The sequence below is a fragment of the Carassius carassius genome, chromosome 1, assembly GCF_963082965.1.
Source record: "Carassius carassius chromosome 1, fCarCar2.1, whole genome shotgun sequence".
NCBI lineage: Eukaryota > Metazoa > Chordata > Actinopteri > Cypriniformes > Cyprinidae > Carassius > Carassius carassius.
The window spans coordinates 53561516-53587429 of NC_081755.1; the positions used below are offsets into that span (position 1 = coordinate 53561516).

A 25914-nucleotide genomic window follows, 5' to 3' on the forward strand; every position below is an offset into this window, starting at 1 on the left:
AGCTCTATATTTCTAAAATGCAGCAGCAAGAGTTCTTATTAGAACCAGGAAGTATGACCATATTAGCCCGGTCCTGTCAACACTGCACAGGCTCCCTATCAAACATCGTATAGATTTTAAAATATTGCGTATTACTTATAAATCCCTGAATGGTTTAGCAACTTATTTAGCAACGTATTTGAGTGAGCTCCTTTTACATTATAATCCTGTATGTCCGCTACGTTCTCAAAAGTCAGGCAATTTGATAATACCTAGAATATCAAAATCAACTGCGGACGGAAGATCCTTTTCCTATTTGGCGCCTAAACTCTGGAATAACCTACCTAACATTGTTCAGGAGGCAGACAGACTCTTGCAGGAGGATTGATGCATTAAAGGATTTTTAGGCTGCATTAATTAGGTAAACCGGAACCGGAAACACTTCCCATAACACCCGATGTAATTGCTACATCATTAGAGGAATGGCATCTACGCTAATATTAGTCTGTTTCTCTCTTAATCTGAGGTCACACCAGATCCAGTCTGTATCCAGATCAGAGGGTCACTGCAGTCACCCGGATCCAGTACGTATCCAGACCAGATGGTGGATCAGCACCTAGTAAGGACCTCTACATCCCTGAAAGACAGCGGAGACCAGGACAACTAGAGCCCCAGATACAGATCCCCTGTAAAGACCTTGTCTCAGAGGAGCACCAGGACAAGACCACAGGAAACAGATGATTCTTCTGCACAATCTGACTTTGCTGCAGCCTGGAATTGAACTACTGGTTTCGTCTGGTCAGAGGAGAACTGGCCCCCCAACTGAGCCTGGTTTCTCCCAAGGTTTTTTCTCCATTCTGTCACCGATGGAGTTTCAGTTCCTTGCCGCTGTCGCCTCTGGCTTGCTTAGTTGGGGACACTTCATCTACAGCGATATCGTTGACTTGATTGCAAATAAATGCACAGACACTATTTAACTGAACAGAGATGACATCACTGAATTCAATGATGAACTGCCTTTAACTGTTATTTTGCATTATTGACACTGTTTTCCTAATGAATGTTGTTCAGTTGCTTTGACGCAATGTATTTTGTTTAAAGCGCTATATAAATAAAGGTGACTTGACTTGACTTTAAATATTTCCCTGCATTTATTACATGTGAATCCCTCATCAGCAACAGCAAATGAAATATTTGATGAAATATTCTTACCACAGTTGTTTGATGAACTTGTGAAAAACTGGAGAGAGAGAGAGATTAGCGAGAGTTTGGAGAGGAGAAAAGAGAACCGTGATAGGTATGAATGAAAATGCTAATAACAGGCTAACGAGTGCTAACACAATGTAGATGCACTGCACTCACAGATTTAAAATTAAAGTGAACGATCAAAATGAATCTGATAAGATTAATCGATAATATCGGAAATATGTTGGGAATTAAGTTATATATTATCACTTTAAACAACAGAGAGTGATAGTAAGATGAAGACTCTAGAGAAAAAAACAGCTACACGGAGCTACAATAAGCAGCAGCAAGGCTAACAGGAAGCCGAGAAAACACTGTCCAAAAGCGACACCGGCAGTCCAAGTGGGTGTCGCTGTTGGACAGTGTGAAGCACTTGAGTTAAGTGAAGAACACAACTTACTTTCTGATTTAAACAAGTTCAAAGCTTGATGCAGATGAAACAGGGCTGATAAACCGTAGAAACACTGAGAAAGATACAGTAAATACTCTAGTGTAGTCATTTACCTGTAGCTGTTAATGATGATAGGTGTCAGCAGATTTCTGTTTATGCTTTCATTGTTCATTCTTACTGTTATTTAGAAATACATAGATTATGTGCATTAGCAATCGAGAGCAGTGTTACTGAATTAACATTTTAAACGGATGTGCTTTACACTCTTACTTTTGTGTCAACACTTTTTTAATATAGTGATATAATGATTCACAAAGAGAGAACACTTCTTGATTTCTTGTTGATTATGGTAAATCTGCTGCTTCCACACAGAAATTCAGCTGGATTATTCCCATCAGTTTACAAGTGAAGATGAGCATCAAAGCTTCAGGAATAAATCTGTAAAGACTGAGTTTATTAAAGAGGAAAGAGAGGAGATGGGAGATCCAGAACCCTGCGGAATCAAACACACTGAAGATACTGAAGAACTAACAGGTTGGTGTTTATTCTTTATGATATTTTATTAACAAGGTTCGGGAGGAGCACGTCAGATCCTAATTAGCACAGGTGGAGCACACTTAAGACAATCAACACTAGGGTATAAATACAGCTGACTTACCTCTATCCATTGAAGGTTTATCAGCATCCCCCCCCACCCCATCTCCTCCACTTAGAGCTCATATTACACTTTTATATGGGGGGGGGTTACTCTAGGTTCGGGGCGTTCCTCGGACAGCACGCCAAATATCATTATAATACTTCAGGACACTTCCTGTGAACTGGGTATTTTTTTGCAAAGAAAAAATGTTAGACAATTGTGTTGTTGATCAAACACATTTAAACTTTGATGTTTAAAAAATCTTAATTTGAAGATCAATATACCTCATTCATGGAAAGTTTCAGGGACGTACTGTATAAAGAAACAAATAAAAATAAGTAAGTTTAGCACTCTCTGTTCTAATTCTATTTTATCTGTTTGTTTTATTTTTTATGGAAAAAAAGTACTTGGCCCTCTATCACTTTTACTCTCAAACAAAACAAAAAGAACATAGCCCTCTTCAAAACACTAGCTTTCTATGGTCTTTTTTTCTATTCCGTCTACTTGTTTTCTGTGTATGTGTGTCTGTAAATATATATACATACATTAGTGCTGTGTATTGCCAAGAATCTAGCGATATGATGCATATCATGATAGAGTGGTTGCGTTAAATTGCGATACTGTCAGCAACTGTCAACACAATTCAAGTTTATTTGTATAGCACTTTTTTACAATACAAATCGTTGCAAAGCAACTTTATTACAGAAAATTACATGTCTACAATATTTAGTACCGTAGTTGCTTATCAGTGGTGACTGTCAGTTTATGTACATATGGCAGAAATGTAAGGAAAAATCAATTAAAGACGTAATCAGACAGACGATTAAATTATTTAACCAGAACACATTGGGAACTGCAAATTAAAGTGCTTGCAGGATCCTTTAGTTAAATATATAATACATATAAAATGTATGTTATAAAAAGACCTATATATATATATGCAGTTTAGAATTGTGACATACAATGTCATAACATTTTGAGCTAGACATTACATCTGCTTAATATCAGTAAAAAGTTCTTAAAGGATTCCTAATGAAAACAGAACGATTATAAAACAATAAAATAAATACATTTCGAACCTTTCTACTTGGATTTCACAATTATGTGGAATCGCCACGACGCGAGCACTGACCCAACTGCAAAAAACACCCAAAAAAGAGAAAAGGCTGCAGCCTCGCAGCGCTGCGCCCCTACCGCCCATCTCGACCCACCCTGCGCAAGTCCCTCTTCACACGGGACGCGGCGGGACCGAGGCAGCGCCAGCGCAATGGACCCGCTGTGGAAGTTACCACAAAAGCCCAAATGATGTTTAGGGCTGTCACTTTTTATTCGATATTCGAATATGCATTCGAACATGCTGTGAAATATCCGTAATTAAACTATAAATAAAATATCCGGTTTTTAAAATGCCATGTGTAGCGCATTTTTTACAGTCTATGATTAGACCGTTTGTTTTTTATTTTATTCCTTGCCATCTTATCCAGTAGAGGAAACTCTAGACATATTGTAGCATAGGCCCATGACCAAATCAAGCGAATAAGAGCTAGTAGCCAGGCACGTCTGTGCGCTCCGAACGTGTGTTCTCCACCTCGGGGAACATTGTAAATAAAAAGAGAGCCGCACTTAATCCAGATCAAGTTGAAAGACTGCTGTTTCTTGCAAACAGTATTAAGAAGTGAATTAGGCTAGGCTATATGCCTAAAATTCTCTTCGCAAGTAATATGGCCTCAGACCCACCACAAGAAGTTCAATATCCTTAATGCACAGTTTTTCTTTAACCGTGATATGACTCGGATTGCACCAGCATTCATTAACAATCCCGTCTCCAAAGCACACCTGTCCGCTCGCACAAGATGAAAACAATCCAGTTTTGCAACAGAATTCGGCGTTCTCTCATTCAACCAAGTCTCCGTAAAACACATAAAACTGCACTCACGATACTCCCGTTGAATCTTTGTTAGTTCCGTAAGCTCATCCATTTTGTTCCCAAGCAACCGGACATTTCCCATGATAATCACAGGTAAAAATGGTTTATGTCTCCTTTTCTTCATTTGGTGCTTTACTCCAGCTCTACACCCTCTTCTCCTCCTCTTTAGTTCCATAGGAATCTCCATTCTAAGTACAGATGACATCGCTGTATGTTGAAATGCTAATAATTGTTCTTTTGAATAAATGATGGAGCTAAAGTTTGGTGCTCCTGAAACTGTCACCAGAGTTCCAATCAAGAACACCAAAATAAAAATAATCACAATAGCTTGGGTCCACACTTAAACGCATTCTTCAGACATCAATAAAAAAATTAAGAAGATTAAAAAATAAAATAGGTTAAAAACATTCAGAGCTGCTGCAACAGGTTGCCACATGCACGGCGCCATCTTGGGTCCAGAATGCTATCTTGACACGCCAAGAGCCAACCTACTGGAGCCCCAAAGTGCATTAGGAATCTTTTTCAAATAGGCAAGATATTCAAGTATCAAACTTAGTCTTATTTATTGTTACATTAAGTATCATTTGCATAGGCATGGGCCAGTATGAGATTTAGACGGTATGATAATCCTAAGCAAAAATATCATGGTTTTACTGTATCAAGGTATTGTTGTTACAGCTCTGAAATGATATTTTTAAATGACTGGTAAAAAATATATATATTTTTCCCGCTGGGCACAATATATTTTGTTTTTGAGCAACATGCAGAATATTTAAAACAGTAGAATTAGTTTTTTTTTCTTTGATTTGTTTCCTAATAAGAAAACATTAAAGACTGACATCTTTATTTAACCTAAATCTGTAATTTATTTAATTTTAGTTATATAATTCATATACATATAATTTATAGAATTTCATATCATTTATTTATATAATAATAATCATACACATAATTTGATTTAATAACCCAATTTGAAGCAAAAATAATGTTCTGCCAAGCTTTGTGAAACTATACCACATAAACTGTTCAAAAGACAGTCAGCTCCCCTCAGAAACGCATTCATATAAACCCCTAAATAAATATTGAAGATTTTCTTCCAATATTTTGTGCATCATAAACAGTGAGTGATCTGCCTGCTACAGTATTTTTCTCTGTGCGTCCGTCTTCAGCATATCTGGCCTGTCTTAACGGGTGTTTAAAAGACTTCATATGTTCACATTAATTACATTGTGCAAATCTACAACAGAGAGTTGTAATAAGGCAGAAAACAGCCTGTTGCCGATCTCGTAAAGGCCAAAGTATACTTTTGATTGCAACATATACCAGCATTCTCGCAGTCTTCATTGTTGCGTACAGGCAGGGGGAATGAACCATTAATCATTTGTGCTATACGCTCCCATGTCTGCTTCTTGTCCCTTGCTGTGACACCTGGCCCATATTTTGCTTTAAGAATGGCTTTGTATTCATCCACTAGCGGGGCTAACAGTAAACACTGTTCCTCTGTCTATTTGGGCTTTCTCGCCCTTCTTGGTTTTGATTACATGTTTGATCAAAGCATGGTAAATTAAAAAAAGGATTTATATACACCCATATAATATGGGTGTGTGTTTGTGAGAATGGTCAAATAGGAAAAATCACGCATGTAAATTCAAAGTGAAGGATTAGAATAGAGCCTATACTTAAAATCACTCTTTTATTCCTTCTTGGACAAGCAACCAATCAAGTCAAGTCAAGTCACCTTCATTTATATAGTTCTTTAAACAAAATACATTGCGCCAAAGCAACTGAACAACATTCATTAGGAAAACAATGTGTCAATAATGCAAAATGGCAATCTCAGTCTCCAATCACAGTCTTCAAAAGGTTGTGGCATACATAGCAACGGGGTCAACCCCGCCAACTCACTAAGATGAAAGTTTTTGTCTTTTCCTTACTCGGAGTAAATTAAGAGTTTTCTGAGAGGATTCTAAGAATCTTCATGAATACGGGCCCATGCCCTTTCTTTTAGAACATGTAACACAACATAAAGCTCTTGTTCTATCAAGGCTGGATTTTTGCAGTGCTATCTTGACAGGTCTTCCAGCCACCTCTATAAAAGCTCTACAATTAATCCAAAATGCCTCTGTTCATCAATTTGCACTGGCTACCAGTAGCTGCTTGCATAAAATTTAAGGCATTAATGTTTGCCTGAAAAAAACCACTGGCTCTGCACCCATTTACCTAAAAAAAAATTTTTTTTAACTCAAAGCTTTATTTAAGCAGAGGTAGGTAGAGAAGATGAGACACGTTCCACGGGTTTCTCTCGTAGTGAGAGGATGAAAAGCAGATGAGTAATGTTCCACTGTAGTTCGTATGACCGCCCGGAACCGGAGGGATGACAGCTGGAGGCTTCTAGGAGCTCTGGGCTTGTAAGAACAAGGGTCAGAGAAGTCAGCTAAACACACTGGAGCCTGAGGACAAGACACGACGAGGTGAGTACAAAGAACAGCTAGAAGATCGGAGCTATTGGTACGAGTAACAACAGTCTGACAATAGACAGAGAAACACAGGGAATAATAAAGGGGAAAAAATTAGAAGAACAGAGAACAGGTGGCGACCAATTAAGGTAAACAACGGGGAAACAAGGGAGTCGGGGAAAACTCAAACAGGCAGACGTCGTGAGCTGTCAAACCATCCAAACACACAAATACATACATCAAAAAGGCAGGTGATCAGCCCCGAGACCCGACTGTACCCCACCTCCCAGGAGCGTCACCTGGCGCACTAGGAAGGGGACTACCTCGATGCCGCCGGAAGTCCTCAATCAACGAGCGGTCCAGGGACGGCACCCAACACCTCTCCTCTGGACCATACCCCTCCCAGTCCACAAGATACTGAAACCCCCTGCCGTGGCGTCGCTCATCGAGTAATCTCTTAACCGTATAGGTAGGAGATACATCCACAAGACGACTACAAGCAGGATTAAGAGGGGAAGAGAACACCGGCTTGACCCTGGAAACATGAAACACAGGGTGAACCCGACCAAGAGTAGGAGGGAGCTTGAGCCTGATTGCCACCGGACTAACCACCTTGGTGATGCGGAATGGCCCAATGAATCTGGGTGCCAGCTTACGAGAAGGCGCCCGGAGAGGCAGATCCATGGTAGAAAGCCAAACCCGTTGACCACACACATAAGCTGGAGGAGAGGACCGGCGACGATCAGCTGCAGTCTTGGTTCGGCCAGAGGTTTGAATCAAAATCCTCTTGTCTTTCTCCCAGGTGCGACAGCAGCGCTGGACGAAAGCCAGGGCGGATGTAACCCCTGTGACGGGTTCCTGTTACGGGAACAGAGGTGGGTTATAACCAACAGCACACTCAAAAGGGGACATACCTGATGCGGCCACAGGAAAGGTGTTATGAGCGTATTCTGACCAGGAGAGCTGCTGGCACCAGGAACTCTGATTGTTGGATGCTAGACAGCGGAGCATTCTTCCTAGATCCTGGTTGGCCTGCTCACACTGGCCATTGGTCTGGGGATAAAACCCTGAAGACAAACTTGCAGAGGCCCAAATCTGTCTACAAAATTCCCTCCAGAACCGGGAGACGAACTGGGGACGCCTATCTGAAACCACATCCACCGGTAACCCGTGTAGACGGAAGACGTGATCCACCACCAGTTGGGCGGTCTCCCGGGCGGAAGGCAGCTTGGGCAGGGGGATAAAATGAACCGCTTTGGAAAAGCGATCCACCACCGTGAGAATTACAGTGTTACCCTTCGACGGAGGAAGCCCAGAGACGAAATCAAGGGCAATGTGTGACCAAGGACGGGAAGGGATAGGGAGAGGATTCAGTAGACCATCAGGAGGGCGATTGACAGGCTTACTTTGGGCACATGTGGGGCAGGCCAACACAAATTGTCTAACATCTGCGGCCATAGTAGGCCACCAGAAACGCTGTCGGATGGCAGACAACGTTCTCCGAATACCTGGATGGCAGACTAACCTGGATGCGTGACCCCACTCAAGGACCTCAGAGCGCAGCGCAGCCGGCACCGGTAACCTGCCCGCCGGGCACTCTACCGGCACCTGCACCCCTCGACCGGCCTCCTCAACTCGCTGCTCAATACCCCATGAAAGAGCCCTGACAACCACCCCCCCTAGGAAGGATGGCCTCGCCGCAAACTCCCTCCCCAGAGCACCGAACATGCAAGAGATGGCATCGGGCTTGGTGTTCTTAGATCCCGGCCGGTACAAGAGGGTGAAGTTGAATCTGGCAAAGAAGAGCGCCCAGCGGGCCTGACGCGAGCTCAGCCTCTTGGCCGAACGGATGTATTCAAGGTTCTTGTGATCCATCCAGACCAAGAAGGGCTGCACTGACCCCTCCAACCAGTGACGCCACTCACCCAAGGCCAATCGTACTGCCAACAGTTCTCTATTGCCGATGTCGTAGTTACGTCCTGCAGGGCTGAGACGACGAGAGAAGAATGCACAAGGGTGGACCTTCCCCTCATGGAGGGGACGCTGAGATAGAACTGCGCCAACCCCAATGTCCGAAGCATCAACCTCGACAATGAACTGGGCCTCAGGATCTGGAACCAACAGAACAGGTGCAGAGACAAAACAGGACTTTAAAATGTCAAAGGCTACCTGCGCTTCCCGGTTCCATCTGAAGGACACCTTAGTGGAGGTTAAGGCTGTGAGCGGTGCAGCGATCTGACCAAAATTCCTTATGTATCGCCGGTAGAAGTTGGCAAAACCCAGGAAACGCTGCAGAGCCTTCCGGGAGTCAGGGACCGGCCACTGGGCGACAGCTTCAATCTTAGCGGGATCAGGCTTAATCCCCTCCGTAGAAATAATGTTGCCAAGGAACGTAACTGACTCAGCGTGGAATTCGCACTTCTCCGCCTTGACAAACAACTAGTTTTCTAGCAACCACTGGAGAACCCGTCTAACATGCTGGGTGTGTAATTGGAGAGAAGAGGAGAAAATCAAGATATCATCCAAATACACAAAGACAAATTGATTAATCATGTCACCCAACACGCTGTTGACGAGTCCCTGGAAAACGGATGGAGCATTGGTAAGACCAAACGGAAGAACCAAGTACTCGTAGTGTCCCGAAGGGGTGTTAAATGCCGTCTTCCACTCATCCCCCTCCTGAATGCGCACCAAGTGGTAGGCATTGCGCAGGTCTAACTTGGTGAAGACCCGAGCTCCCTGCAATAATTCAAAAGCAGAAGACATTAAAGATAGAGGGTACCTGTTCTTAATAGTAATGTCATTCAAACCTCTGTAATCAATACAGGATCGCAGGGAGCCGTCCTTCTTCTGAACAAAGAAAAAACCTGCACCAGCGGGAGAGGAGGAATGGCGGATGAGCCCAGCCTGAAGTGACTTACGAATATGCTTGTCCATAGCCTCTCTCTCAGGACCCGAAAGGGAATATAAACGACCCTTAGGCGGAGAAGAGCCCGGGAGAAGATCAATGGCTCAGTCGTAGGGGCGATGCGGAGGTAGCAAGGTGGCCCGGGCCTTACTGAAGACTGCCCGAAGATCATGGTACTCTGCTTGAACACCAGTCAGGTCAGAGGGATCCTCCTGAGGAACACAAGACACAGAGACAGGAGGAAAAGCAGCACCCAAACACGACACGTGACAAGACTGACTCCAGGCTAAAACTGAATTACTGACCCAGTCAATGTGTGGATTGTGTTTATGTAACCACAGGTGTCCCAGAATTAAAGGAGCCTTAGGGGAATCAATAATAAACAGTTCAATCAGCTCACAATGGCTGCCAGCAATATGAAGGCTTATCTTGGGTGTGACATGGGTGATGGTGGTAAGGGGACGGCCAGCTAATGACCATGCTGATACGGGACTAACCAAAGGAATAAGCAGTACATTTACATTTAATCATTTAGCAGACGCTTTTATCCAAAGCGACTTACAAATGAGAACAATAGAAGCAGTCAGGTCAACAAGAGAACAACAACAGTATACAAGTGCCATGACAAGTCTCAGTTAGTCTAGTATAGAACGCATAGGTAGGTTTTTTTTTGTTTTTGTTTTTTCAATTAAAAGACAAGAAAAGGAAAAGTGCTAGTGTTAGTTGGTTAAGTGCAGGCGAAAAAGATGAGTCTTTAGCCGTTTCTTGAAAATGAGTAAAGACTCAGCTGTACGAATTGAGATTGGGAGGTCATTCCTCCAGCTGGGCACAGTCCAGGAAAAGGTCCGTGAGAGTGATTTTGAACTTCTTTGGGATGGTACCACAAGGCGTCGATCACTTGCAGAGCGCAAACTTCTGGAGGGCACATAAGATTTAACCAATGAGTTTAGGTAAGTTGGTGCCGTGCCAGTGGTCGTCTTGTAGGCTAGCATCAGTACCTTGAATTTGATGCGAGCAGCTACTGGTAGCCAGTGTAACCTGATGAGGAGAGGAGTAACGTGAGCTTTTTTTGGCTCATTGAAGATAACCCTTGCTGCTGCATTCTGGATCAATTGCAGAGGCTTGACAGTACATGCAGGAAGGCCCGCCAGGAGAGCACTACAATAGTCCAGTCTGGAGAGAACAAGCGCTTGGACAAGAAGTTGGGTTGCTTGCTCTGACAGGAAGGGTCTAATCTTCCTAATGTTGTATAAGGCAAACCTGCAGGACCGGGTAGTTGTAGCAATGTGGTCTGTGAAGCTTAACTGATGATCCATCACAACTCCTAGGTTTCTAGCTGTCCTCGAAGGAGTAATGGTTGATGAGCCCAGCTGTATAGAGAAGTTGTGATGAAGCAATGGGTTAGCTGGAATCACCAGGAGTTCTGTCTTCGTAAGGTTAAGCTGAAGGTGATGGTCATTCATCCAGCTAGAGATGTCACTCAGACAGGCTGAAATGTGAACAGCTACCGTCGGGTCATCTGGTTGGAATGAGAGGTAGAGTTGGGTGTCATCAGCGTAGCAGTGATAAGAAAAGCTATGCTTCTGAATGACAGATCCTAATGATGTCATGTAGATTGAGAAGAGAAGTGGTCCAAGTACTGAGCCTTGAGGAACCCCAGTAGCAAGGTGGTGTGATTTTGAAACATCACCCCTCCAAGACACACTGAAGGATCTGTCAGAGAGGTAGGACTTAACCCACAGGAGTGCAGTTCCAGAGATGCCCATCTTTCTGAGGGTGGACAGGAGAATCTGGTGATTAACAGTGTCAAAAGCAGCAGAAAGGTCCAGTAAGATGAGTACCGAAGATTTTGAAGCTGCTCTTGCTAGTCGCAGGGCTTCAGTAACCGAGAGCAGAGCAGTCTCAGTTGAGTGGCCACTTTTGAAGCCAGATTGGTTGCTGTCCAGGAGGTTGTTCTGTACAAGGAACATAGAAAACTGGTTGAACACAGCTCGCTCAAGTGTCTTTGCAATGAATGGAAGAAGGGATACCGGTCTGTAGTTTTCAAGAAGCGCTGGATTCAGAGATGGTTTCTTGAGCAGTGGGCTTACCCGAGCCTGCTTGAATGCTGAGGGAAATGTTCCAGAGTGAAGAGAGGAGTTGATAACATGAGTAAGCGAAGGCATGACTGAAGAAGAGATCGCTTGAAGGAGGTGAGTGGGGATCGGATCAAGTGGACAAGTAATAGGATGATTGGACAGGAGAAGTTTGGAGACGTCCATCTCTGAGAGTGGGGAGAAGGAAGAGAAAGAGTGTGCGTCGGTTATTGTGAAGTTGTCCTCAGTCTGCGGTCGATGGAGGAGGTGGTGGCGGCGGATTAAGAAGAGAAGACAAAGTCTTGAAGAGTGTCCGAGCATCACAACAGCTGTTAATTTTGTTGTGGTAGTAGGATGTTTTAGCCGTGAACACATTTGCAGAGAAGGAAGAGAGGAGAGACTGATACACACTGAGGTCTGTAGAGTTTCTTGATTTCTGCCATTTCCTCTCAGCAGCCATAAGTTTAGAGCAATGTTCACGAAGAACCTCAGACAGCCAGGGTGCAGATGGGGCAGTGCGTGCTGGTCTAGACAACAGTGGGCAAAAGTTGTCCAAGCAAGATGTTAAAGTGGAGCAAAGAGTGTCCGTAGCGCTGTTTGTGTCCAGAGCAGAGAACTGAGAGAGTGCAGGAAGCGAGGATGAAACCACAGAAGATAGGCGAGATGGAGAGGGTGAGCGTAGGTTCCGTCGAAAGGTGACCTGCGTTAGAGTGTGAGGCACTTCAGGAGTAAGTGCTAGGTTAGCAGTAATGAGGAAGTGGTCTGAGGTGTGCAGTGGAGCAACTGAGGAATTGTCCACAGAGCAACAGCGCGTGTAGATGAGGTCCAGTTGGTTGCCTGATTTGAGAGTCGCTGTAGTAGACACTAGCTTGAGATCAAATGAGGAGAGCAGAGTTTTGAAGTCAGCAGCCTGGGGTTTATCTAGGTGGATGTTGAAGTCACCAAGCAGTACCAGAGGAGTACCATCTTCAGGAAAGTTTGATAGCAGCACATCCAACTCCTCCAAGAAGTTTCCCAATTGACCTGGGGGACGATAAATGACCACAAAGTGGATTTTAACAGGGTGGGTTACAGTAATGGCATGTGATTCAAATGAACAAGTACCTGTAGGTGATGGCTGAAGATCAAATTTCCATTCTTTTGATATAAGGAGACCTGTCCCTCCACCCCTCCCAGTGGTACGAGGAGTGTGGGAACAAGTGAAATTAGTGGAGAGGGCTGCAGGGGTGGCAGTATCTTCAGGTTTGATCCAAGTCTCTGTCAGTGCCATGAGGTTGAGACCGGAATGAGTAGCAAGAGAAAAAATGAAGTCTGCTTTGTTAACTGCAGACTGGCAGTTCCAGAGACCAACTGGAATAGAGAGCGTAGTAGTAGAGGTCAGAGGGACAGGCCGTAGGTTTGTCAGACAGGCCTTCCTGCGACGTCCATAGCGTGCTCTCCGAGTGTTAGTAGTGATAGTAGAGATCTGAAAGCACATAGTGACTACAAGTGTAAGATATTTGAGAACAAGGTATACAAAAAGTGAAGAAAGAGGAGAAAAGCAATACTCAAGTGCCCTGTCGGTGTCCTTGCTTGGTGGAGTCGCGCAGGTAGAGTCGATTGTCTTTACACTCGTCTGTCTTCACATGAGGAGGATTCACACGAGGGCTGCCGCGACCGCTGCCGCGGTGAAACTTAGCGCTTTTGTATTAGCCTGATTATCTGTGATTGAAGTCAGCTGGCCACGCCTCACTATTTAGCAGATCGAAACCAGGCAGTCCCGCGATAGGCAAACGCAAAACCAAGCGCCACTTTCAGCACGTATTAACCAGGGTAAGACACACACAATTTAAACCAAAAACTTTCCTAGCAATGACGATCACACAATAGTCTGATGAGAAAACAAGGCAAAACACTCACAAGCTGCTGTCCTTCTCTGTAGCTCGACTGTTTCTTCTGACAAGTGCTTTCTAAACAGCTAATTAAGTACTTTCACTGGCTTTGGCCACGCCTCACTATTTAGCAGATCGAAACCAGGCAGTCCCGCGATAGGCAAACGCAAAACCAAGCGCCACTTTCAGCACGTATTAACCAGTGTAAGAAACACACAATTTAAACCAAAAACTTTCCTAGCAATGACGATCACACACTAGTCTGATGAGAAAACAAGGCAAAACACTCACAGTATTCTCCAACATTGAGCAGAGGCAGCATCAAGAAGTTCTCCTCAGCCCCTGAGTCCACAAGGGCGAGTCCAGCGTGAGAACGACTCTGGAAAGAGACTTGGAACGGCAGCTGAGTGTGTGCTGCAGGAGAGCTTGAACTGAGAACCGTGCCCACCAGGACTCTCCGCCTCACTGGTGGGCCCTGGCTTTTAACGGGCACTGAAGGGCGAAGTGGCCTCCCTTGCCGTAGTATAGACACGCCCCCCGACGACAGATGCTCCTGCTTCTGTTGTGGTGTAAACCATAAACGACCCAACTGCATGGGCTCCTCCTCCGAGGGCTGTCGGCCGGCTGAACGGGCTGAACTGGCTGAAGAGGACTCTAGGTGGCGCTACAGGGCGGGTGTTTGCCGTTGTTTGCGGCGGCGGCTGAGACGACCCTCAATACAGAGTGCGAGATTAATGAGATTATCCAATTCCCGCGAGAGCTCTATGGCTGCGAGTTCATCAGCAATGGCAAAATCCAACCCCTCAAGAAAATGGGCGCGCAGCGCGCTCTCATTCCAGCCACATGCCGCAGCTAAAGTCTGGAACTGGATGGCAGTTCGAAGTGTAAGGACGTAAGCAACTTTGGCCTCTTCATTTGCGTAACGCCGGGGCTGCAGAGAAAACACCAGCGAGGATTGGGAGAGAAACGCTTGACAGGCGTTAGGATTGCCATCGTAGACGGCGGATTGTTGGCATGGGGTTCGGAATCGTGGGACATACCGGTGTGAAGAACGGACCCCCGGCTTGTTGCCTCTCGCTGAAGGCCATCCACCCGTGTGAGGAGTTCAGAGACTCGGGCACTAAGAGCGTCCACATCCTGCGCGGTGGTGCTGAGCTGGGTGGCATGCTGCCCTAACAAAACTCCCTGTTGAACGAGAGCCGAGCGAAGAGGATTAGATCTCCCTGAAATTACTTTTTGCAGGTTGGGATGTCTGCATACACACACCAAAAAGGCAGGTGATTAGCCCCGAGACCTGTTATTTATGTATGTATGTATGTGTGTGTGTGTGTATGTGTGTATATATATATATATATATATATATATATATATATATATAAAGGTGCATCTCAATAAATTAGAAAGTCGTGGAAAAGTTCATTTCAGTATTTCAACTCAAATTGTGAAACTTTTATATTAAAGCTGTCTCCTTGCTGAACTCTGCCCTCTGACACCCCTCAACACCACACACACAGACTCCTCCCCCTCTTCAACACTACATCCGACTGATTTATATATTGACAACAACCAAAAATAAAAATAAAAGGAAAAAAAAGTAACTTGTTTTTACTAGCACTACTGTCTGTTCATCCAGGAACACTGAATAATCCATTTTCACACTGAAATATTTTCTATGCACTTTACTGTCCATTGCAATACTGTCAATTATGTTCAAATGTTCATAGTCCTGCCTATAGTGTACATACACTTTTACATAATCCATCTGCATAGCATGTTCATAGTACACCTATCTGTATATCATGATAATAGTATTTAAAATCTGTCAATTATGTCCATAATACTTATCTGTATAGTTATTGTACATATTGTAGACCTTGTATATCCGGTACTTACTGCTTATTGCACTTCTGGTTAGATGGTAACTGCATTTCTTTGCCTTGTACCTTACATGTACAGTGACAATAAAGTTGAATCTAATCTAATCTAAAGTGTTAGTTCACCATCAAAATTAGTTCAAATCAAAATTATGTCATTAATGACTCAACCTCGTGTCGTTCCAAACCCGTGAGACCACCGTTCAACTTTGGAACACAGTTTAAGATATTTTAGATTTAGTCTGAGAGCTGTCAGTCCCTCCATTGAAACTGTGTGTACGGTCTACTGTCCATGTCCAGAAAGGTAAGAAAAACATTTTCAAAGTAGTCCATGTGACATCAGAGGGTCAGTTAGAATATTTTGAAGCATGATTTTGAAGACACGCGTCACAAGCAGGGTAAGCCACAAACATTCATTGCCAAAGAAGCTGGCTGTTGACAGACTGCTGTATCCAAGCAAGTTAACAGAAAGTTGAGTGGAACGAAAAAGTGTGGAAGAAAAAGATGCATAATCAACCGAGAGAACCGCAGCCTTATGAGGATCGTCAAGCAAATCTATTCAAGAATTTGAGAGAACATCACAAGGAATGGACTGAGGCTGTGGTCATTGCATCAAGAGTCACCACACACAGAAGTGTCAAGGAATTTTAATTCTGAAAGTGCTGTAAAAGTGTTTGAGAGTCATTGAGCAAGTTGGGTAAAAAATGTATGCATTTAATAAAACAAAGAAAGTGTTTTTTGAACTTGCATGCATGTCAGCCTGTTGTTGGAGACTCCCAAAACCAAAATATTAACCTTTCATAACCCATAATAGAGGGGCTTTAAAATAACACATGGTGACCAGTGTGCTTCACCTCATCTTAATATATAGATTATTATAATAATAATAAAAAACACCTAAAAGAATAGCAAACAAACATGTCTTCAACTGTACCTTAAAAATATGTACGGAGTCAGCATCCCTGTTATCAAGATTGCTATTTTTCAGGAGGGGCTTAACAACTGCATTTTTTAAGGAGTTTGGAAATGTCCCAGAAAGAAGTGAGGCGTTTACCACTTCTAAAAGATCTGCTTCTAAGCAGTTAAGCACATTTTTGAAAAAAGATGTGGGAAGTGTGTCAAGATAGCAGGTTGATGATTTTAGGTGCTGCACTATGTCTTCCAGAATTTTGCTATCAATTGCTTCAAAAATCGACATAGTATCTTTTTGATATTGTGGCCTAATCTGTCTGACCTCTGCATTACTTGAGGATGTGCTAATCGCCTTCCTGATATTGATGATCTTCTCAGAAAAGAAGGATGCAAACTCATTGCATCTTCTGTCTGAGAGCATTTCACTCGAAATCTGACTTGGGGGGGTTTGTCAATCTCTCAACAGTGGCAAAAAGAGTACGAGTGTTATTTAAGTTACTGTTTATAAGGTTTGAGAAGGAATTCTGTCTAGCTGTGGCTAGTTTCACACTAAAAGCATGAAGGCTGTCTTTGTAGATGCTATAGTGAATTTCAAGTTTTGTCTTCCGCCAGAAGAGGCTAAGATGTTGATCAGCATCCAAGTCAGATAACGGTTGATCCAAGTGCAACTGTGAGCAACAATCAGCAAAACACAAGTTGAAATTTGTGCTAAACTGTGCAGAGTATAAGCGAGAAAGACTTACAGTTGTATTTGAAAAATAAGAGAGCTCTGGAAGAGACAGTGTGAATAATATAGGCTTATGGTCAGAGATCATAAAATCTGAGAGCACAATAACAGTCACATCAAGCCCATATAAGAGTACAAGATCCAACGTATGTCCCTGAATATGAGTAGCATCACTGATCCACTGGGATAGATTGAAAGCATCGATAATATTAAGAAACTCATGTGATAAGGGGTTAGACGGACAGCAGACATGGATATTAAAGTCGCCCACCAATAGAAATCGATCGTAATTTGCGGCAATATTGCCAATCAGTTCAGTGAAATTCTGTATAAAATCCTTAGTGCAGTGCGGAGGACGGTAAATCACCACTAGACATACAGGACCATTCCCGTCCAAGTGAAGAAACTGAGCTTCAAAACTGGAAAAGGCCGTTTCAGAGACCAATCGACAGTGTGCAGAGAGAGAGTTCTTTAAAATTGTTACTATGCCACCCCCACGTCCACTCGGACGAGGAGAGTTAAAAAATGTGCAGTCATCAGGGATCAGATCAGAAAACGGAGTTAGATCACCAACCTTTATCCAGGATTCTGTGATAAAACATAAAATACAAGTTGTGAGCTAAGAAAAAGTCGTTTAGTAAGAAGGTCTTATTCACCAAGGAACAGGCATTTAATAATGCCATCTTTGGTGGAGAGATAACAGGAGATGAGGACGCTCTCTCCAGCGCGCGTAGATTTCTGTGAGTTATTCCCCAACGTCGGGAGCCGAGGCCGATTTGGTGGAGACTGGAACGAGAAACAGGGCTCGGGTGCAGGGGGTGAACATGACAAAGCCACCGGTATGCCACGTCCAGTGGGCGCCAGGTAGTAGAGCCACCGTAAAGCGATTCGTGAGAAGGATCCGAGAGAAAGCCAGCCCGCAGATGAGCTTTCAGCTTCATGATGTATCCTCCACTGTTTCCTCGTTTCCTCCTTCGCTTTCTCCGCGGGATGTTGAGGGGCCACCGGCGGATATGTCCCGGGATAGCCAAAGTGAACGACTCATCAGTCTTGTTAAAGGAGCAGTCCACATCTAAAGTGTAAGATTTTGTGAAAGAGGTCGCAACCGAGTTGCGAATATCAGTTTAAAAATAGAGCAGACCACCAGACAACCAACCACAAGAGCAACAGACGGCAGGCCCAGTACACAGGCGCCATCTTGGATCCCCAATACATTCCGTGTATAGTATTTAATCTGTAGTGCTAACTGTATTTATGTACATATTGTGTATAATATGTAGTGTTAACTGTAAGATTGTCTAATAGTACACTGTGTTGAAGTCTGTTGGTTATGTGTTAACTGTTTCTGCTATTTCTGGAGCAAGCTCCCAAGAGTTTCACTCACCAAAGCCCTTGAATTGACTTGGGTTAAACTTGTTGTCTTTTAACCTTTTTTATGAATTACTGACAACATAACTGTTTTTGCTTTCATTTCAGAGTTGACTGAAGAAAATGAGGACAAGGAAGAATTGAGTGAAGTTGAGCACTTCAAAGTTGAGGGAAAAAAACACTTCAGAACTGGAGAAATTTTTTTAAAATGCTGTCAAAGCAAACAGCTCATATTAAGGAAAACAAGAGCCAAGAATTATTTCACCTGCAGTCAGTGTGGAAAGAGATTGACATCCAAATACAATTTTAATGTTCACATGAGACTTCATACCGGAGAGAAACCATACAAGTGTTCACACTGTGACAAGAGATTCAGTCGATCAGATCACCTGAAAAAACACGAGATAAATCATTCTGAAAAGAAACCATACAAGTGTTCCCACTGTGACAAGAGATTCAGTCAGTCATATCACCTAAAAAAACATGAGATAAAACACACTGGAGAGAAACCATTCACTTGTGTTCAGTGCGGGAAGAGTTTCTCACAAGCATCAAAACTTAAGCGTCATATGAAAATCCACACTGGAGAGAAACCTTACACATGTGGTAAAACATTTTTGTGTCCTACAAACCTGACTTCACATCTAAAAGTTCATACGAAGGAGAAATCACATTCATGTTATTTCTGTGGAAAGAGTTTTTCTTTACTACAAAGTTTAAAATTACATCAGAAAATACATACTGGTGTGAGAGACTATGTGTGCTCTGAGTGTGAGAAGACTTATACTTCAGCGAAGTGTTTAAAACTGCATGAGAGGATTCACACTGGAGAGAAACCTTACAAGTGTTCACACTGTGACGAGAGATTCAGACACACAGGACACCTGAAAACACATGAGAGGATCCACACTGGAGAGAAACCCTACATGTGTTCACACTGTGACCAGAGATTCACTCGGTCATCAAGTCTGAAAACACATGAGATGATTCATACTGGAGAGAAACCTTACAAGTGTTCACACTGTGACCAGAGATTCAATCGGTCATCAAGTCTGAAAACACATGAGATGATTCACACTGGAGCGAAACCTTACAAGTGTTCACACTGTGACACGAGATTCAGTTGGTCATCCAGTCTGAAAAAACATGAGAGGATCCACACTGGAGAGAAACCTTACAGGTGTTCACACTGTGACAAGACATTCAGTATGTCAACAAATCTAAAAATACATGAGATGATTCATACTGGAGAGAAACCTTACAAATGTTCACACTGTGACATGAGATTCAGTCGGTCATCAAGTCTGAAAAAACACGAGATGATCCACACTGGAGCGAAACCTTACAAGTGTTCACACTGTGACACGAGATTCAGTTGGTCATCAAGTCTGAAAAAACACGAGAGGATCCACACTGGAGAGAAACCTTACAGGTGTTCACACTGTGACAAGAGATTCAGTATGTCAACAAATCTAAAAATACATGAGATGATTCATACTGGAGAGAAACCTTACAAATGTTCACACTGTGACTTGAGATTCAGTTGGTCATCAAGTCTGAAAAAACACGAGAGGATCCACACTGGAGAGAAACCTTACAAGTGTTCACACTGTGATAAGACATTCAGTATGTCATCAAGTCTAAAAATACATGAGATGATTCATACTGGAGAGAAACCTTACAAGTGTTCACACTGTGACACGAGATTCAGTTGGTCATCAAGTCTGAAAAAACACCAGATGATCCACACTGGAGAGAAACCTTACAAGTGTTCACACTGTGACAAGACATTCAGTATGTCATCAAGTCTAAAAATACATGAGATGATTCATACTGGGGAGAAACCTTACGAGTGTTCACACTGTGACATGAGATTCAGTGTGTCATCAAGTCTGAATAAACACGAGAGGATCCACACTGGAGAGAAACCCTACAAGTGTTCACACTGTGACATGAGATTCAGTGTGTCATCAAGTCTGAAAAAACACCAGAGGATCCACACTGGAGAGAAACTGTACACGTGTTCACACTGTGACAAGGCATTCAGTCAGTCAGATCACCTGAAAAAACATGAGAGGATCCACACTGGAGAGAAACCTTACACATGTTCACACTGTGACAAGACATTCAGACGGTCAGATCACCTGAAAAAACACAAGAGGATCCACACTGGAGAGAAACCCTACAAGTGTTCACACTGTGACATGAGATTCAGTGAGTCAGGTCACCTGAGAAAACACCAGAGGATCCACAATGGAGAGAAACCTTACAAGTGTTCGCACTGTGACCAGAGATTCAGTGTATCATCAAGTCTGAAAAAACACAAGAGGATTCACACTGGAGAGAAACCTTACAAGTGTTCACACTGTGACATGAGATTCAGTGCATCATCAAGTCTGAAAAAACACGAGAGGATTCACACTGGAGAGAAAACTTACAAGTGTTCACACTGTGACGAGAGATTCAGTATGTCATCAAATCTGAAAACACATGAGAGGATTCACACTGGAGAGAAACTTTAGAAGTGTTCACACTGTGACATGAGATTCAGTGTGGGACGTGTTTCAATAATTCATCTTCTCTACACAGTCTTAAAAGAACATTCACAGTAAGTAGATCATCTTCAGATCTGATTCGCATCATCAAATGTGACACAATAACGCATCAAGCAGTGAAATATCATCTGAATAAATCTGTTCTAACCAGACATTATAAGTGACTTGACGAAGAAATATTATCTAAAGTTTTCACAGTGAGTAAAAGTTGATCTTCAAAAGTTGATTCAACTGTGAGATTAAGATCAACTCAAAGATGGAGTTCCTCCCCAAAAACAATGTCAAAATGTTTTATTCTTATATATTGTTTTATTCTTGTTTGACATTTTATTTCATGATATAAATGATATCAGTGTACTTTTCTTTCAATTGTCTTATAATGCATATGTGTCACTTGTAGTTTGCTTTCTCTTTTATTAAGGAAAGTAGAAGTTTTTACAAACCGTTCTTCTTTGAGGAGCTGTAGAAGAGACTGTAACACTTAAGAAAAACTGAGATTGTAATTTAGTTTTTTATTGTTGTTTTCATAAAATTAGTAATGATGCTGAAAATTCAGCTTTGAAAGTCAGCTTTGATTGTTCCTAATAAACTGTTTAACTGCACTTGCAAGTGAATCTCAAATTATTTTGTGGGATAATTAAATATAATAATAATGCATTTTATTTCATGGCGCCTTTCAGAACACCCAAGGTCACCTTACAAGCAATATACAGGTCACTGCATAAGACAAAACAAACAACAAACAAACAGCATATACATATAAAGTGGATTTTAGTCTCAATAAAAAATATTATAAAAAAGCCTGTATAAAAAGATAAGTCTTAAGACACTTTGTAAAAGTCAACAAGCAATCGCTATTGCGAACATCGAGGGGAAGAGAGTTCCATAGGCGGGGGTCAACATAACTCAAAGATCTGGCACCCATAGTAGTAAGTCAAATCCGAGGTACCGCAAGAGAAATTAAAGATGAAGATCTAAGTGCACGTGAAGGAGTGGAAGTATGCAATCCGTGTGACATTATTAATCTGAGCTTTAAAAGATAGTGTGCTATCCATGATGACACCCAAACTTTTAACCTGAGAGGAAGGACAGATTGCAGTATTATCAATGTGTAAAGAGAAACAATTCGATTTAGACACAGCAGATCTAGTGCCAACAAGCAGAGCCTTAGTTTTATTTCCATTTAATTTCAACAAGTTCGCTGAAAGCCAGTCTTTAATTTCAGCTAAACAGCTTGACAAAGATTCCGGAGGAAAAGAACTGGTAGGTTTGGCGGACAGGTAAAGTTGGGTGTCATCTGCATAACAGTGAAAATTAATACCATATTTCCTTAAAATATCACCAAGAGGGAGCATATATATAATGAAGAGAAGCGGGCCCAAAACAGAACCCTGGGGAACACCAGCGGTGACTGTAGATAGTCTTGAACTAAAACCTTTTAATTGAATATGCTGATTACGTCCAGATAGATATGAACTAAACCAAGACAGAGAGTGTCTAATCTATGACTAATCTGTCAAGAAGTATGTTATGTGAGACAGTATCAAAGGCAGCGCTCAAGTCAAGAAGGACAAGTATAGTTAAAAGCCCAGAGTCAGCTGCCAACAGTAGATCATTGGTTATTCTGACAAGAGCAGTCTCAGTGCTATGGTGGGGACGAAAACCAGATTGGAATTGTTCATACAAGTTATTATTGGACAGATGTTCATGAATTTGAATTGCAATACACTTTTCAACTACCTTAGAGATGAATGGTAAATTTGAAATTGGACGAAAATTTTCAAAATCAAATGGATCACCCCCTGGTTTCTTAAGTATGGGTGTAATAATAGCAGATTTAAGAGATGGAGATACAAAACCAGAACCAAGTGAAGCATGAACAATTTTAGTAATCAAAGGCAAAAGGGCTGGTAAACAAGCTTTTACTAAAGGAGTTGGTATAGGGTCTAATTGACAAGTCGAAAATTTAGATTTACCTATCAGACCCACTATCTCTGAAATAGTTGGTAGTGTAAAGTTAGAGAAGACAGAGTGGGGGGGTATGTGAGTGATAGACTGACATGATTCATTGTGAAGAGTACCAGTAAGTAATTGCCGATGTACATTTTCAACCTTAGATGTAAAAAAAGTCAAAAAGCGATCACATAAGTCAGTGTAATACATATCAGATGGCAAAGAATCAGGTGGTTTCAGAATATTGTTTACCACCAAGAAAAGAGACGTAGAGTTCCCATTGCTAACTCCAATTACATTGGAGTAGTAATCGGATTTAGCTGTAGTCAATGCATTTTTATAATTTTGAATATGTTCAGCATACATGTCTTTATGAACAGTAAGGCCAGACCTGACGTACAGCCAGTTCACGCAGTTCAGGTGTAAACTAAGGAGCTGAATGCACAAATGAGACCGTTCGAGTTTTCACGGGTGCGAATTCATCTAAAAGCATGTTCAGTCCATCATTGTAATATTTTACCAGTTCATCAACAGTAGTGAAATCAGATTTACTGGAAAAGATGGCAAGTTCATCAGCAAGAGTAGGCAAATCAATGTTCTTAATATTCCGAAATGTAATCGGGCGACAGAGGTTTACCTTAAAAATGGCCAGTTTGGCACAAAATGAGACCAGAAAGTGATCTGATATGGATAGATCAGAAACAGTACAATTAAAAGGTGATATACCAGAGCAACAAACAAGATCAAGAGTATGCCCCTTAGTATGAGTGGGCAGTGTGTTAAATTGTTGTATACCAAAGCAATCAATGTCAATGTCACCTTTATTTATATAGCGCTTTAAACAAAATACATTGCGTCAAAGCAACTGAACAACATTCATTAGGAAAACAGTGTCAATAAAGCAAAAATGATAGTTAAAGGCAGTTCATCATTGAATTCAGTTATGTCATCTCTGTTCAGTTAAATAGTGTCTGTGCATTTATTTGCAATCAAGTCAACGATATCGCTGTAGATGAAGTGTCCCCAACTAAGCAAGCCAGAGGCGACAGCGGCAAGGAACCGAAACTCCATCGGTGACAGAATGGAGAAAAAAAAACTTGGGAGAAACCAGGCTCAGTTGGGGGGCCAGTTCTTCTCTGACCAGACGAAACCAGTAGTTCAATTCCAGGCTGCAGCAAAGTCAGATTGTGTAGAAGAATCATCTGTTTCCTGTGGTCTTGTCCTGGTGCTCCTCTGAGACAAGGTCTTTACAGGGGATCTGTATCTGGGGCTCTAGTTGTCCTGGTCTCCACTGTCTTTCAGGGATGTAGAGGTCCTTTCTAGGTGCTGATCCAGCATCTGGTCTGGATACGTACTGGATCCGGGTGACTGCAGTGACCCTTTGATCTGGACACAGACTGGATCTGGTGGCCACGTTGACCTCGGAACAAGAGAGAAACAGACAAATATTAGCGTAGATGCCATTCTTCTTATGATGTAGCAAGTACATAGGGTGTTATGGGAAGTGTTTCCGGTTCCGGTTTACCTAATTAATGCAGCCTAAAAATCCTTTAACGGATTTGGATAATAAAAGCATATTAGTATGTTATGTGTATGCCAGGTTAAAGAGATGGGTCTTTAATCTAGATTTAAACTGCAAGAGTGTGTCTGCCTCCCGAACAATGTTAGGTAGGTTATTCCAGAGTTTGGGCGCCAAATAGGAAAAAGATCTGCCACCTGCAGTTGATTTTGATATTCTAGGTATTGTCAAATTGCCTGAGTTTTGAGAACGTAGCGGACGTAGAAGATTATAATGTAAAAGGAGCTCATTCAAATACTGAGGTGCTAAACCATTCAGGGCTTTATAAGTAATAAGCAATAATTTAAAATCTATGCGATGCTTCATAGGGAGCCAGTGCAGTGTTGACAGGACCGGGCTAATATGGTCATACTTCCTGGTTCTAGTAAGAACTCTTGCTGCTGCATTTTGGACTAGCTGTAGTTTGTTTACTAAGCGTGCAGAACAACCACCCAATAAAGCATTACAATAATCTAACCTTGAGGTCATAAATGCATGGATTAACATTTCTGCATTTGACATTGAGAGCATAGGCCGTAATTTAGATATATTTTTGAGATGGAAAATGCAGTTTTACAAATGCTAGAAACGTGGCTTTCTAAGGAAAGATTGCGATCAAATAGCACATCTAGGTTCCTAACTGATGACGAAGAATTGACAGAGCAACCATCAAGTCTTAGACAGTGTTCTAGTTTATTACAAGCAGAGTTTTTAGGTCCTATAATTAACACCTCTGTTTTTTCAGCATTTAGCAGTAAGAAATTACTCGTCATCCAGTTTTTTATATTGACTATGCAATCCATTAGTTTTTCAAATTGGTGTGTTTCACCGGGCTGCGAAGAAATATAGAGCTGAGTATCATCAGCATAACAGTGAAAGCTAACACCATGTTTCCTGATGATATCTCCCAAGGGTAACATATAAAGCGTGAAGAGTAGCGGCCCTAGTACTGAGCCTTGAGGTACTCCATACTGCACTTGTGATAGATAGGATACATCTTCATTCACTGCTACGAACTGATGGCGGTCATATAAGTACGATTTAAACCATGCTAATGCACTTCCATTAATGCCAACAAAGTGTCCAAGTCTATGCAAAAGAATGTTGTGGTCAATTGTGTCAAACGCAGCACTAAGATCCAATAAAACTAATAGAGAGATACACCCACGATCAGATGATAAGAGCAGATCATTTGTAACTCTAAGGAGAGCAGTCTCAGTACTATGATACGGTCTAAATCCTGACTGGAAATCCTCACATATACCATTTTTCTCTAAGAAGGAATATAACTGTGTGGATACCACCTTTTCTAGTATCTTGGACAGAAAAGGGAGATTCGAGATTGGTCTATAATTAACTAGTTCTTTGGGGTCAAGTTGTGTTTTTTTGATGAGAGGCTTAATAACAGCCAGTTTGAAGGTTTTGGGGACATATCCTAATGACAATGAGGAATTAATAATAGTCAGAAGAGGATCTAT

The 25914-nt window shown here is 42.2% G+C and overlaps 2 protein-coding genes across 4 annotated transcripts in view; both read left to right on the forward strand.

Annotated features, from left to right (window-relative positions):
* LOC132155035 (zinc finger protein 271-like) overlaps positions 1-25914 on the forward strand; it is an 84633-nt gene that overhangs the window by 39199 nt on the left and 19520 nt on the right. Inside the window, exons 5-7 of one of the 3 annotated variants that reach the window (XM_059563837.1) lie at positions 1988-2149; positions 18479-18781; positions 18866-20737. In XM_059563837.1, the coding sequence (XP_059419820.1) occupies positions 1988-2149; positions 18479-18781; positions 18866-20737 (2337 nt within the window). Of the gene's footprint in view, positions 1-1987; positions 2150-18478; positions 20738-20837; positions 20922-25914 lie in introns of those variants that run through there. The other 2 variants (XM_059563915.1, XM_059563997.1) reach the window with 2 other exon arrangements.
* LOC132145434 (E3 ubiquitin-protein ligase TRIM35-like) overlaps positions 1-25914 on the forward strand; it is a 188556-nt gene that overhangs the window by 5963 nt on the left and 156679 nt on the right. The window lies entirely within an intron of this gene.